We start from the raw sequence: 16,537 nt of genomic DNA on the forward strand, positions 1-16,537 counted from the left end.
ACTCCTGGGCTCAAGCAATCCACCTGCCTTGGCCTCCCAAGTTGCTAGGATTAAGGACATGAGCCACTGCGCCTGGCCTAAAGAAGTATTTAAGGGAAACTGGAAATTAGGATTGTATGACCCAATGAGTAATACTCCATTTGCCCATTTTCAACATGTCAATAACCCTTTCTCTGTTAGCTACTATGTCACCATAAGCACAACTTTAACAGGGTTGTGATAGCCCTAGCATCACAAATAAGACCTGGCTCGAGGGTCTGCCTGGAAACCAAGCAAGAGAAGTTCAGAATTTTGAAGGATTACAGACTGGCACCTTCCCCTGCCCCCACCTCCCATGTATATATCCCTCCAGACAGCATGGGAGAGTAGAAAGGGCTTATTCCTAAAAACCAAAAAATCTAAGCTTATGCCAAGTGTGGTGGCTCACAACTGTAATCCCAGCACTTTGGGAGGCCGAGGTGGGCGGATCACCTGAGGTTGGGAGTTCAAGATCAGCCCGACTAACACGGAAAAACCCTGTCTCTACTAAAAATACAAAATCAGCTGGGCATGCTGGCGCATGCCTGTAATCCCAGCTACTTGGGAGGCTGAGGCAGGAGAATTGCTTGAACCCAGGAGACGGAGCTTGCAGTGAGCTGAGATCGCACCATTGCACTCCAGCCTGGGCAACAAGAGCAAAACTCCATCTCAAAAAAACAAAAACAAAAAACAAAAAACAACAACAAAAAACAAACCTGAACTTACTTCACTCCATAATCATGGGCAAGCATGCATGTATGCACATGTGCACACACACAAACACACACACAGATTGATTTAGATATTGAGTATTATAGACCCAGCGTAATGTGATGACAGTTGATGTGTTAAGTCCAGTTCTCTGGAGCCAAACCTAAATCCTGCATACTGTTACTACCACCCTTACTGACTCTGGGTTCTACCCTGACCTTTCTAGTTGTCCTGGGTCCTTAAAATCTCTCATTTCCACTCTATCAAAGGATGGGCCACTAACTGCAGATGACTAGTTAAAGCTCAGTCCTCATTACATGTTTCAATGTGGGGGAGGGATTTAAAGAGGACATCATGACAAAGAACAAAGAAGCCTGTTATGACAGGGAAAACAGGGCAACTGATGGTAAAATATAGTAGCTTAATGGGCTTACATTATTATAAAGTTTCTCTTTAGGCTGCTAAAGCAACCAACAAATATAACACCTCCTTCTGTGCAGTGCTGGATCTGCTGCTGACTGATGTATCCCTGAGAATGCAAGGTAGGAATACAAGTACAGTTTTTAAATGCCCAAATTATGTATCATTTGCAGAGAATGGAATTGGCAGGTTGAGGGCAGTGGGACCCCATGCACAAAAACCAAGGAAGCAAATAAATAAAACCACAGTGTTCCAGAATTGGGTTTAAAAGAGCTTTAGGAACAGCATGGTTATGCCTGTTTCCCCTGACCCTGCTTACCTTGGCACCCAATGCTAGGGGTGATGTCTCTGGCTCTCTGTTCTTAAGACTAGACAGAAAAATATCCTACCCCACTTTTGAGACAGACTCTTTCATACCAAACAACAGCCTCTCTTGATTGGGTTAATAAATTTGGTTTCACGCTTTATTTTTGAAATTGAAAAAGAAAACATTATGTATGCCTCTTTCAACATAAAGCAAATCCACACCAAGACCACTTCACTATCCCAGAGCCTATAGCAGATAGTAGTTCTGGGGATGGTGTCTCACAGAGAGCAGCTGTGAACTCTATAGCAAAGTCTGAGGGCTTTGCTACTCCCACTCCCACCCTACCCTATCCCCAAAGCTCCCGCATCATTCTAGACAAGTCATGTATTAAGGTACATTTTGTTTCCTCCATCAGGAAGAGGCATGATGCTGTGAACTTCTAATCAAAGACGTGTGGCAACTCCCAACTCCATTCTTGCTGACAAATGCCTACTCCTTAAAACTCTCCAATTCAGGAAGAAACCCTCCCCACCACCTCCAGCCCCACCAATTTAATCCTGGCCCTCTGGGAGGAGGAGGCCTGTGGATGTTTTCTTTCAAAAGAAGTATGCTGGTTTTCCCAAGAGGCAGCAAGCTACTGAGCCTTTAGTGAACACCAGTTGGCTGATTCTCTGCATCCCTAAAATTCTTCCTTTTCAGGTTGGCTAACTCTCACTACTCACCAGATCTGATAATACAGACTGACTTAGACTCGTGAAGGTAGCTGGAGTGCCTTATTCTTCTTCAAGTTACAAAAGTGCTCCATTTGCCACTTTATGTTATAAATATGTCCACTGAGGTGCTGAACAATAGTCTTGAGTACACGTGGTTATGGAGAAGAAAACCAAATATGTGAATATGGAATCACTTTCAGATGCCAGTGAGAGGCAGCAGACAAGACTCCAAAACAGGACGAGATGAACCCTATGCCATCTCCATTGCTGTCTTACTACAGCCACCCATAAACTGGACATGGAGCCCAGAACCCTTAGACAGTTGCTGGCCCTAGATAATTTAGCAGCAGAGAGGTACAAGAAGGAAAATAGTTGCCCATTTTCACTACATCTTGTACCTTCCCTCTTAATATTTCAGTGCCATAAATGACCCGTTAGAAAATATAACAGTTTACTACTTTAAAACCTCCCTTGTCTCACAACCAAGTGAACACAGAAACAAAAGGGATAAGGGAAAGTATTCCACATCTGCTCATTAGGTAGTGCTTTCCTGACTTCCACTCAGAGTTCTGAGCACCACCAGGTATTCCAGACAGGTGAGGTTCCAAAAAGTGTACAAAACATCCCACAGCCCCCGAAAACACCAATAAGATCAAAATGTTGAAGGACTACCCAATGATTACATAGAACTAAGTGATAAAAAGTCTAAGAAAGTAAACAATTTCCAACGCAAATACCTTGTAGAGCTGTGTGAAGATGTTAGGTGTAACTCCACATAACTAGTTGTAGTTGGGAAGCTTCTAAACAAAGCAGTATAAAAGCAGGGAAAACAATCTTGATTTGAGTTTGGGGAATGTCCCTAAATTGTGGCTCAGGTGGCCTGGGGACTCAAGTGTGAGGAAACAAAATGATGCTAGTACCCAAAGTAACAAAGGCAGTTTCAGATGGGCAGATAAGTATAAAAGGAATCCTCTGCCTCCAAAAGACTGGATTACATGAGAAGTAGGCCTATTTTAAAAGAAAAAATGTTCATAATATTTTCAGCTGAGATAAGGCAAATGACATCATTTGCGTGTAAATGCAAGAGAAGTAAAGGATAAAAAGCCTGAATTCCCGTGGGTGGTGGCAATACATTATCCAGCCAGGCAGCATAAAAATGCAATGAGGAAAATCTTGTTTGGGCCTTTGTATTTGAGGAAAGGGGAAGCTTATTTTCTCAAATAGGGAGGGGGTGTAAGCATTTGATTCAACATTCAACCATCAAAACCAAGAATCACCAGTATCATAGCTACCACTTCCTCTAATCTAGGGTTACTACTCGTCCTGAAAATCCATGCACCAGAATCATTATTAAAGGACAACTGGGGATTTTTTTGGATGCAATTTTTTCAACAAATCATCCAAAATATTTTTTAAAAACTTTTATACACATTGTCTAATTATAATGTCAAAATAATGTGCTACAATTACTTCTGAAGACATAGCACCCTCAAACATACTCTTGAGTAATATAGAATACATAAAACTCAGACTTTTTTTTTTTTTGAGACAGCATTTCACTCTTGTTGCCCACGCTGGCGTGCAGTGGCATGATCCTGGCTCACCGCAACCTCCGCCTCCCAGGTTCAAGCAATTCTCCTGCCTCAGCCTCCCGAGTAGCTGGGATTACAGGCATGTGCCACCATGCCCAGCTACTTTTGTATTTTTAGTAGAGACAGGGTTTCTTCATGTTGGTCAGGCTAGTCTTGAACTCCCGACCTCAGGTGATCTGCCCACCTTGGCCTCCCAAAGTGCTGGGATTACAGGCGTGAGCCACTGCGCCCGGCCTAAAACTCAGAATTTTTAATACTAATTTAAAATTGAGTCTATCAAGATAATTCATGTATACATAATTTGCTACGTAGGACACTTTTCCCCTCAAAAAAAGAAAGCGTATTCTCAATTACAGAGTATCTCAAAAACAGCTCAAAACAATTATTTTATTTTCATGTATTTAGAACCCAAGATAAATTATGTACTACTTGAATTGGTTATGATACAGGCATCTAGCAATTATGTCTCCCTGTAGCAAAATGAAACAAATATGAGGAACTAAGAAATGTGTTTCTCTTCTAATAGATAGCAAATGACTGCTTCATATTAGACCCAAAAAATTCCTTGAAAATAATAGCTGCAACCCAAGCCAGCCAGGTAATATCCACCATTCTAGTACGTTTACATGCATTATTCACTTAAATTCTATCAACAACCTACTGAGGTAGGTATTATTCTTGTATAGATAAGAGATTCAGAAGGCGGGTGTAGTGTGAGCACCTGTAATCCCAACACTTTGGGAGGCTGAGGCAGGGGCATCACTTGAGCCCATGAGTTTGAGACCAGCCTGGGCAACATGGTGAGACCCCATCTTTACAAAAAATTTAAAAATTAGTCCAGGTGCTTTGGGGCACACCTATAATCTGAGCATTTTGGGAGGCCAAGTGGATCACTTGAGCCCGGTAGTTTGAGACCGGCCTGGGAAACAAAGCAAAACCCCATCTCTCTACAAAAAAAATATAAAATCTTGACCAGACACCGTGATGCACGCCTGTGGTCCCAGCTACCCGAGAGACTAAGGTGGAAGGACTGCTCAAGCCCAGGAGGTTGAGGCTGCGCTGAGCCGTGACCGCGCTGCTTCATTCCAGCCTGGGCGACAGAGCAAGATCCTCTCTTAAAAAAAAAAAAAGAAATATAAGAAAAAAACATTCAGAGGGATGATGGTTGTCAAGGTGAGGTGTAAAAACACATTTATTTGAATTTAAAAAGAAAGTAACATTTTTTCTGTCTTAAAAAATATATTGGTAAGATATGCTGAAATCTTTAATATATCTATTTTCTCAACTCTTTCTAAATAAATTGGATGGAACAAGGTACCCAAAGGAATGAGTAACAAACATAATCAACAGTCATTTGATACATCTTGAAGAGCTTCTATTACAAGTCAGGAAGCTTCCAATTCTTCACTTTTGATAAACCTGGAGATTCTAATCAAGTTGCTAGTTTTTGTATCAGTAAATATGTTTAACAAATGATTGAATAAACAAATAAAGGGGGAAGAATAGATCAATCCATGTAGAAGAATTCAAAATAATTTATATAGATACCCTGGCTTCAAGGAGGTATAGCCACCCTCTCCTTAGTTGTGGGCTATGCATATTCCTTTCAAGGAGTACAGAATGAAAAGTTCGGGAAAGAGCAACTTTACAGTGCAGAAAAGCTAAAAATATTATCTCAGGCAGGTGATGAAAGGTATCCCATCAACAGGGATAAGCCACACTGATAGTAAATACTTCAGATATGACATAATGAAAATGGCACATTACTTCTCTGGTCTTTCTTCCCCAAACCTATAACCCTAGACTAATCATGAGAAAACACTTAAGAAAAATCTCAACTGGGGGACATTGTACAAAATACCTAATCAGTACCTCCCAAAATTGTCATCAAAAACAAGAAAATTTATAATCAAGAGTTGCTTAATAGCTAGGTATGGTGGCATATACCTATAGTCACAGCTACTTGGGAGGCTGAGGTGAAGGGCTCACTTGAGCCCAGGAGGTTGAGGCTGCACACCAGTCTGGGTGACGGGAAGACACTATCTCAAAGATGAGAGACAGAGAGACAGACAGAGACAGAGAGAAAGAGAGAGACAGACAGAGAGAGGAGTTGCCCATGAAGACATGACTATATTTTGTGATGAGCAGGGCACAGTGGCTCATGCCTATAATCCCAGTGCTTTGGGAGGCCAAGTGGGGAGGACTGCTTGAGGCCAGGAGTTTGAGACCAGCTGGGCAACTTAGTGAGACCCCATCTCTACAAAAAATTTAATTACACATACGTATACATCTACATATATAGATATATATTTATACGTATGAAATATTTTGGAGCAAAACAACGACAGGTAAAAACAAAGGAAATGTGAAAGCATATGGACCTCAGTTAGTTATAATGAATTAACATTGTTTATTAACTGTAACCAATGAATGACACTAATGTTAGATGGTAATAAAGAACCAGAGTAGAACTAGGATAAGGTAAGAGTAGGGATTCAGGCTTGAAAATCTATTCCTAAGTGAACACAGGGAAATGAGAATCATATACATTATTGTTTAGTAAATACAGCTCTTCAAAATGACGCAAACATATTTCTTAAAGCTCTAGCTGAAGACAAAGAAACTGAATATGAGAAAGATGATTTTTTACATGTTAAAAGACAATACGTAATTTTATTTTACTAGGGGCAAAGACAATAAGGAGATTAAGAATAACTCCAAAACCAGATTCCTCCTTACCTCACATTCTGAGTAGGATTCCACCTTTCAGAAGGCAGTTCTCCACTCTGTGGGTCATCTACAGGCGGATGAAGAATCGAAATGCATACATCTCCATTCTACGAGACACAAACATTACATTCAGTAAATACTCAAAAAGTGATGTACAAAAAGGGACATCGGTTCTAAAGTTTCCTTTATTCCTAGAAACTGTTTTTTCATCAAAGAAGAAAACAATTCTGCTTTTTATGTTCAACATCAAAGATAAATAATAATTAAGCATTTTAAAAATATTTATTTTGACCAATCTCCAAATAATATTTTCTAGTGAGAAGACTTACTATTCCTATAGAACAATCCTGATGAAACAAATGATCCCTATGTTCACTTAGGAACATTAAAATATAATATTTAATTTGACCAATCTCCAAGGTATATTTTCTAGTGAGAAGACTTACTATTCCTATAGTACGATCCTGATAAAAAATTGACTGGGGCTGGGCGCGGTGTCTCACGCCTATAATCCTAGCACTTTGGGAGACCAAGGCGGGTGGATCACCTGAAGTCAGGAGTTTGAGACCAGCATGGCGAAACCCCATCTCTACTAAAAATACAAAAATTGGCTGGGCGTGGTGGCTCACGCCTGTAATCCCAGCACTTTGGGAGACCAAGGTGGGTGGATCACAAGGTCAGGAGTTCGAGACCAGCCTGACCAACATGGTGAAACCCCGTCTCTACTAAAAATACAAAAATTAGCCGGGCGTGGTAGCACGCCCCTGTAATCCCAGCTACTCAGGAGGCTGGGGCAGGAGAATCGCTTGAACCTGGGAGGTGGGGGTTGCAGGGAGCCAAGATCACACCAATGCACTCCATCCTGGGCAACAGAGGGAGACTCCGTCTCAAAAAAACAAAAACAAAAGACAAAAATTAGCCGGGCGTGGTGGCGTGCGCCTGTAATCCCAGCTACTCAGGAGGCTGAGGCAGGAGAATCGCTTGAACCTGGGAGGCGGAGGTTGCAGTGAGCCAAGATAGTGCTCCGGCCTGGGCAACACAATGAGACTCCATCTTAAAAAAAAAAAGACAAACATAATAAATCAAGATTCAATTGTCTTAGAAGCAGCCAAATATATATCCCTTTGTTTTCAGATATATCTGTGTACCTAGAGTACATAAAAAGGAAGAAAAATATCTAACCTTGCTTAATATCTACTCAGGGAGATGCTATGTCAATAACCATGGCTTATATAAACCAAAAATATGCCTCGCAGCAAATGTTAACATCCTCAAGATATGGTTAGAATGACTTCCCACTATGGCTATTATATTTTGCTTCATAAACTTACACAACTTAATCCACAAGTACATTTAGGTTAATTCATACACATATGGATTGCCTACCATATGCAATACAGAACACAATTCAATAGAAAAGATAAAGTTAGGTAAAATACAGTGACTTATCTCTTGGGACTTAGCCTAACATGGAAGGTAAGATTTATTTATTTATTTAATTTCTTTCTGTCTTTAGAGATGGGAGTCTCACTATGTTACCTAGGCTGTAGTGCAGTGATTATGCATAAGACAACCATGGTGCACTGCCGCCACTAACTCCTGGCCTCAAGTGATCCTCATACCTCAGTAGTCCCATAGCTGGGACTCTAGGGTGCTACCACACACGACTTAAGATTTATATTTTAAAAAAACTGGAGGTATAACTATATAAAGTACAAAAATCTTACATATACACCCCAAATTTAGACACATAGAAACTATATGAATATATATGTAAACATTATCAATATAAAATATTTTTAAAATAAAATTAATACAAAATATTATATTCTAAAACACTGCCTTATGGTTAGATACCATAAGGCATGTAAAAAGTTACTACAGAAAAAAGAAGAGAGAGGCCAGGCACGGTGGCTCACACCTGTAATCCCAGCACTTTGGGAGGCTGAGGCAGGCAGATCACAAGGTCAGGAGTTCGAGACCAGCCTGGCCAATATGATGAAACCCCATCTCTACTAAAAACACAAAAATTAGCTGGGCTTGGTGGCACCTGTAATCCCAGCTATTCAGGAGGCTGAGGCAGGAGAATCCCTTGAACCTGGGAGGCAGAGGTTACAGTGAGCCGAGATCACGCCACTGCACTCCAGCCTGGGCGGCAGAGCAAGACTCCATCTCAAAACAAAAACAAAAAAACAAAAAGAGAGCCGGGCGTGGTGGCTCACGCCTGTAATCTCAGCACTTTGGGAAGCCAAGGCGGGCAGATCATCTGAGGTCAGGAGTTTGAGACCAGCCTGACCAATATGGAGAAACCCCATCTCTACTAAAAATACAAAAATTAGCCGGGCGTGGTGGCATGCACCTGTAATCCCAGCTACTCGGGAGGCTGAGACAGGAGAATCGCTTGAACCCGGGAGGTGGAGGTTGCGGTGAGCCGAGATCACACCATTGTACTCCAGCCTGGGCAACAAAAGCGAAACTCTGTCTTAAAAAAAAAAAAAAAAAAAAGAGTTTTTCTGAATCCCAGCACTTTGGGAGGCCGAGGCCAGCGGATCACGAGGTCAGGAGATTGAGACCATCCTGGCTAACACAGTGAAACCCCGTCTCTACTAAAAATACAAAAAATTAGCCGGGCGTGGTGGCAGACGCCTGTAGTCCCAGCTACTCAGGGGTCTGAGGCAGGAGAATGGCATGAACCCAGGAGGCAGAGCTTGCAGTGAGCTGAGATCGCGCCACTGCACTCCAGCCTGGGCGACAGAGCGAGACTCCGTCTCAAAAAAAAAAAAAAAAAAAAAAAAAATTAGGCCACAGAAGTATGCTACTTGGTTCAGAGCATAATATATATTAAACAAACAAACAAACAAAACACAAAAAACACAACCTTCTTAGTAGTGGAATGAACTGAACAGATTTGCATTTCAAAATGACTTATTAGAAAATAGGCATCCAAATTGACACAGACAATGGATTTGACAAAATCTAACACTCATAATAAAAACAATCAGAAAGCTATGAATAGATGGGAATTATCTTAACATGATAAAGGGCATTTATTAAAAACCACCGTTGCCAGGCACGGTGGCTCACGCCTGTAACCCCAGGACTTTGGAAGGCCAAGGCGGGCAGATCACCAGGTCAGGAGATCAAGACCATCCTGGCTAACACAGTGAAACCCTGTCTCTACTAAAAATACAAAAAAAAAAAAAAAAAAAAAAGCCAGGCATGGCACCGCGCCAGTAGTCCCAGCTACTCAGAAGGCTGAGGCAGGAGAATCTCTTGAACCCGGGAGGCGGAGGTTGCAGTGAGCCGAGATCGTACTACTGCACTCCAGCCTGGGCAACAGAGTAAGACTCCGTCTAAAAAAAAAAAACCAAAAAAACCCACAGCTAACATCATACTCAGTGGTGACAATGGTGAAAGACTAAAAGCTTTACTCCTGAGATCAGGAGCTTGACAAGGATGCCTGCTTTCACCACTGCTATTTAACATTGTACTGGAAATTTCTAACCAGAGTATTTAGACAAGGAAAAGAAAAAAAGGAAACTGAGTTGAAGGGGAGAAAAGCATCTTTATACACAGATGACATGATCCTATATAAGAAAGCTACAAAAGCTAATAAATTCAGGAAAGTTATAGGATACATAATCAAAACTCAGTCACTTTTATTTTTATAAACTAGCAAAAATAACCTAATAGGATATTATGAAAACAATTCCATTGATAATTGTCATTTAAAAGAATAGATCTGGCCAGGTGGGGTGGCTCATACCTGTAATCCCAGCACTTTGGGGGGCCGGGGCTGGCAGATCACTTGAGGCCAGGAGTTCAAGACCATCCTGGCCAACATGGTGAAACCTCGTCTCCGCAAAAATACAAAAAATTCGCCAGACATGGTGGCGCATGCCTGTAATCCCAGCTGCTCAGCAGGCTGAGGCAGGAGAATCGCTTGAACCCGGGAGGCAAAGGTTACAGTGAGCTGAGTACGAGCCACTGCACTCCAGCCTGGGCAACAGAGTGAGACTCCATCTCAAAAAAAAAAAAAGAGAGAGAATAAATCTAGTCATGGAAGGGAAAAGACTTGTACGTTGAAAACTACAAAACAGTGCTCAAAGAAATTTTAAAAGACCTGAAAAAATGTAGAGCTATGATGTTAAGATGGTTCTATTCCCCAGTTTGATTTACAGATTCATTCAACACAATCCTTATCAAATCCTACCTTCCCGTTTTACAGTTATTGACAAGGTAATCCTAAAATTTATATAGCAATTTAAGGGACCCAAAGAGCCAAAACAATTTGGAAAAAGAAAAAGTTGGAGGATTCACACTTCCTAATTTTAAAAATTACTACAAAGACAACCATGTTGTTCAGTACTGGCATAATGACAGACATATAAACCAATGGAATATAATTTAGAATTCAGAGTCCAGAAATAATCCAATACATTGATGGCCAATTGATTTTGACAAGGATGCCAAGTCCATTCAATGGGGAAAAAACAGACTCTTCAATAAATGGTGGTGGGACCACTGGATTTCTACAAACAAAAAAGTGCAACTGAACTCCTACCTCATGTCATATACAAAAATTAACTGAAAATAGATCAAAGACTTGGAAATAACTGCACTTCATTAAAATGGAAAACTTTTATGCATCTAAAGGACATTATCAAGAAAGTGAAAAGACAACCTATAGAATGGGAGAAAACATTTGCAAATCATATATCTGATAAGGGTTTAATATGTATAATACATAAGGAATTCCTAAAACTCAGTAACAAAAAGATATCCATTTCAATAATAGGGAAGGCCAGGTGCAGTGGCTCATGCCTGTAATTCCACCACTGTGGGAGGCTGAACGGGGAGGACTGCTTGAGGCCAGGAGTTCAAGACCAGCCGGGGTGACATAAAGAGACAAGGTCTCACTTTGTCTCTCAGGCTGGAGTGCAGTGGTACAATCTCAGCTCACTGCAGCTTCTACCTCCTGGGCTCAAGTGATCCTTCCACTTCAGCCTCCCAAGTAGCTGGGACCACAGATGAGAGCCAGCAAACCTGGATAATTTTTAAATTTTTTTTATAGTGATGGAGTTGCGCTGTTACTCAGGACTGTCCTGACTCCTGAGCTCAAGCAATCCTTCCACCTTGGCCACACAAACTGCTGAGATTACAGGTGTGAGCCACCACACCTGGCCCCCCCACCCCAAAAATTTTACTAGTCAGGTGTGGTGGCACACACTTGTAGTCCCAGCTACTTGGGAGGCGGATGTGGGAGGACTTCTTGGGCCCAGGAGTTTGAGGCTGCAGTGAGCCATGATTGGGCCACTCCAGCCTGGGCAACAGAGCAAGACGCCATTCCCCAAAAATGAATGAAAAATAAAAAATGAGCTAGGACAGACATTTCTCCAAAGAAGGTATACAAATGGCCAATAAGCACATGAAAAGATGCTCAACATAAGCCATGTGGGTAATGCAAAGCAAAACCACAATGAGCTACCACTTTACGCCCACTTAGGATAGCTATATTTTGTCCTTTTTTTTTTAAATATAGAGATGGGGATCTTGCTATGTTGCCCAGGCTGGTCTCAAACTCCTAGCCTCAAGCAATCCTCCTGCCTTGGCCTTTAAAAGTGCTGAAATTACAGATGTGAGCCACTGCACCTAGCCTTTTTTTTAAAAAAGGAAAATAACAAGTGTTGGTAAGGATGTAAAGAAACTGGAACACACACACGCTGCTGGTAGGAATGTAAACAGTTCAGCTGCTATGGGAAAAAATTTGGCAGTCCATTTAAAAGATGGCTGGACACAGTGGCTCACATGCCTGTAATCCCAGCACTAATAGGAAAATGGGTTTAAAAAAAAAGAAAAAAGAACGAAGAAAAAGTCAGCTGGGCGCAGTGGCTCACACCTGTAATCCCAGCACTTTGGGAGGCCAAGGCAGGTGAATCACTTGATGCCAGGAGTTCTAGATCAGCCTGGCCAACATGGCAAAATCCCGTCTCTACTAAAAATACAAAAAATAGCTGAGCGTGGTGGTGCACACCTGTAATCCCAGCTACTTGGGTGGCTGAGGCATGAGAATAGCTTGGGGCCAGGAGCAGAGGTTGCAGTGAACTGAGATCCTGACACTGCATCCCAGCCTGGGCAACAGAGTGGACTCTGTCTCAAAAAAAAAAATAAATAAATAAATAAAAAGTTAAACACAGAATTCCCATTTAACCCCACAATTCCACTCCTAGGTATGTAACCCAGAGAACTGAAAACAGGTACTCAAAAACTACATGCACATGCATGTTCAGAGCAGCACTATTCACATATACAAAAGGGAGAAACAATCCAAATGTGTCCATCAAAAGATGAATGTAGAAACAAATTGTGGTATATCTATATAATGCAATATTCTTCAGCCATGAAGAGGAATGAAGTACTGATACATACTACAAGGTGGATGAATCTCCAAAATATTGTGCTGAGTGAAACAAGCCAGACACAAAATGTCACATACTATAGATGCTATTTATACTAAATATCTGCAATATGTAAATCTATAGAGACAGAAAGCAGATGAGTGGTTGCCAGAGATTGAGGGAACATGGGAACGGAGAGAAATTACTTCATATATAGTGTATTTTAAGTTGGAGTGTTGGAAACACTTTACCACTACATAGAGGTATTAATAGTTGTACAACATTATGAACATACTAAATGCTATTGAATTGATTATTTATTTATTTATTTATGAATGAAGGATATAGTCTTGCTCTGTCACCCAGGCTGGTGCAGTAGCATGATTATAGCTCACTGCAACTTCGAACTCTTGGGCTCAAGGGATCTCCCTGCAAATTGTTTACTTTAAATGGTTAATTTTATGTATGTGAATTTCATCTCAATAAATTCTTTTTTTTTTTAATGAGGAAGTTATTGGACTCTAGAATGGGGATTCTAAAAGATAAAATGAAGAATTATCTAGCCTACAGCCCATCCAAATCCAATTAAATAAAATTTCCAGGATTCTTTTTAATAACTTCTCCACATGATTCTGATATATGGCCAAATTTGGGCATGTCAATACTTAGGAAACCTTTTCCCTATACCTTAAAATGTTAAGAGAAAATGGATAAGATCTGTAAATCCAAGAATTACATAAATATGCATAAAATCCTGCTTGTGACAAGTTATTTACAAATAACTTTGTACTTGTGAAAAGTACAAATTTAGTGGCCTAAATACTAACATATTCTAAATGATGGCTAATGTACCATACAGATAAACCTATAATGTATATCCCCATAGAGCAACTTATAAAAAGCTCCATACTGTGTTCTACAACACACTAGTAACTATTAATAAAATAATCAGCAATTTTTTTCTCTGAACTTTCCCCTCAATTTTGTAATGAACCCAAAACTGCTCTAAAAATTAATGTCTATTATAAAAAATGTTTAGGTACTAATGAACAGTGAAATTCTATGTGTTGCCATATCTGTGAATTCTATAGTAAAGAAAGTGTTATATGAACTCTCATTGTAATACAGTTTGTGAAAAATATGGTGCTCATTAGTTGTCTACTTTTTAACAATATGACCAGAATGTAACCAGTAACATATATATTAAGGCTCACTAAACACAGTGCAAAACAGAAAGAAAATAGATTGTGCAGTACAATCACTGATGACAAATTCCTATCAAATTTCCTTAGTTTTCCTAGTTCTCCATTGATACTAATGAATTTCACAAATATGGTAATGATGAAAATATAAACATATATATACACACACATACACAGTTCACTGCAGCCTCGACCTTCTAGGCTCAAGTGACCCTCCCACCTCAGCCTTCCAAGTAGCTGAGACTACAGGCATGTGCCACTATGCCTGGTGAACTTGCCTCAGCCTCCCAAAGTGCTGGGATTATAGGCATAACCCACTGTGCCCCGCCAACAACAACAAAAAGTTTTGCAGCTTTAACTCAAGAAGACAATTTTAAAATAAATCCACTCATGTAACACAACAGTTATTTACAACTTTTGGGGGCTGCAGTAATATATCTATACATTTATTTAATAAACTGTGACCAAAGCACTTGTCTTTTGATTTATTTATTTATTTACATTTTGAGACAGGAGTCTCACTCTGTCGCCCAGGCTAGAGTGCAATGGCGCAATCTTGGCTCACTGCAACCTCCACCTCCTGGGTTCAAGCGATTCTCATGCCTCAGCCTCCCGAGCAACTGGGATTACAGGTGTGCACCACCATGCCCAGCTAATTCTTTCTATTTTTAGTACAGGTGGGATTTCACCGTGTTGGCCAGGCCAGTCTTGAACTCCTGGCCTCAACTGGTCCGCCTACCTCGGCCTCCCAAAGTGCTAGGATTACAGGCGTTAGCCACCACACCTGACCACACCTGTCTTTTTAAAAACATAAGAGCCGGGCGTGGTGGCTCACTCCTGTAATCCCAGCACTTTGGGAGGCCGAGGCAGGTGGATCATGAAGTCAGAAGTTCGAGACCAGCCTGGCCAAGATGGTAAAACCGCGTCTCTACTAAAAATACAAAAATTAGCCGGGCGGGCACCTGTAATCCCAGCTACTCAGAAGGCTGAGGCAGGAGAATCGCTTAAACCTGGGAGGTGGAGGTTGCAGTGAGCCAAGACTGCGCCATTGCACTCTAGCCTGGGTGACAGAGCAAGACTCCATCTCAAAAAAACAAAAAAACAAAAAAACAAAAAACAAAAAAAAAAACAAAACCACAACAACAAAAAACATGACATAAGAAACTATTTTTGGCCAGATGGGGTCTCTAGATCTCTATTACCACAAATACCAACACTGGCCCTCAAAAATTTCAATTCTGATACCATTTCCATACTGCTATGAAGGTTAATAGTCACGTGAGAAGAGTTTCTTATGATTCCTTTGACAACATCAAATTTAATTCCTAAATATGATTTGTCACTTCTTCCCCCACCCACCCCCTCCCCGCAAGACGGAGTCTTGCTCTGTCGCCCAGGCTGGAGTACAGTGGCACGATCTCAGCTCACTGCAACCTCCGCCTCCTGGGTTCAAGCAATTCTCTTGCCTCAGCCTCCTGAGTAGCTGGGATTACAGGCACCTGCCACTGTGCCTGGCTAACTTTTGTATTTTTAGTAGAGACGGAGTTCCACCATGTTGGCCAGGCTGGTCTCAAACTCCTGACCTCATGATCTGCCTGCCTCGGCCTTCCAAAGTGCTGGGATTAAAGGCGTGAGCCACCGAGCCCGGCCTTAGCTCAATCTCAGCTCACTGCAACCCTCCCGGGTTCAAGCCGATTCTTCTCCTGCCTTATCCTACTGAGTAGCTGGGATTACAGGCGCGTGCCACCACACCTGGCTGATGTTTGTACTTTTAGTAAAGACGGGGTTTCACCATGTTGACCAGGCTGGTCTTGAACTCCTCAACTCAGCCTCCCAAAGTGCTGGGATTACAGGATGAGCCACTGCACCTGGCCTATCACTTCTTTAAAAACAAAACATTTGTGTGTAAAAAATATCTACACATTTATGGGATATGCATGCATTTTATTGTAGAAAAATTCATTATGAATATGGAAAAAATTTTATATCATGATCTAATGGTATCTCTTGAAAGAACTAAGTAGCCTACGTACTGAAAAAAAAGTGGAAAGGGGAGTGTAATTACCTACCTACACTTCTCGTTCCTGTAGAGCTTTGACTCCTTTATCCTATTTTTCTGTTTCTTTTTTGAGAGGTGTTTGGGAATTAGATAACTGAGATGGAAACAGTACGTATATGGCTTTAAGAGCAATTAACTCTCCGCTGGGTGGTGCAGTGGCTCACGCCTGTAACCCCAGCACTTTGGGAGGCCAAGGTGGGAGGATCACAATCAGGAGTTAAGAGACCAGCCTGACCAACATGGTGAAACCCCGTCTCTACTAAAAATACAAAACTTAGTTGGGCGTGGTGGCACACACCTGTAATCCCAGCTACTCAGGAGGCTGGGGCAGAAGAATCCTTGAAGGGAGGCAGAGGTTGCAATGAGCCAAAATCACGCCACCACCCT

At 41.3% G+C, this 16,537-nt stretch overlaps 1 protein-coding gene across 2 annotated transcripts in view; it reads right to left on the reverse strand.

The window, feature by feature from the left end:
* The window catches only part of UBE2R2 (ubiquitin conjugating enzyme E2 R2), a 102,581-nt gene that overhangs the window by 13,545 nt on the left and 72,499 nt on the right, over positions 1-16,537 (reverse strand). For both annotated transcript variants that reach the window (XM_054502809.2, XM_054502808.2), the window contains exon 3: positions 6,501-6,598. In XM_054502809.2, coding sequence (XP_054358784.1) covers positions 6,501-6,598 — 98 coding nt within the window. The remainder of the gene's footprint in view (positions 1-6,500; positions 6,599-16,537) is intronic.

This window comes from Pongo pygmaeus, chromosome 13 (genome assembly GCF_028885625.2).
Source record: "Pongo pygmaeus isolate AG05252 chromosome 13, NHGRI_mPonPyg2-v2.0_pri, whole genome shotgun sequence".
Lineage (NCBI taxonomy): Eukaryota > Metazoa > Chordata > Mammalia > Primates > Hominidae > Pongo > Pongo pygmaeus.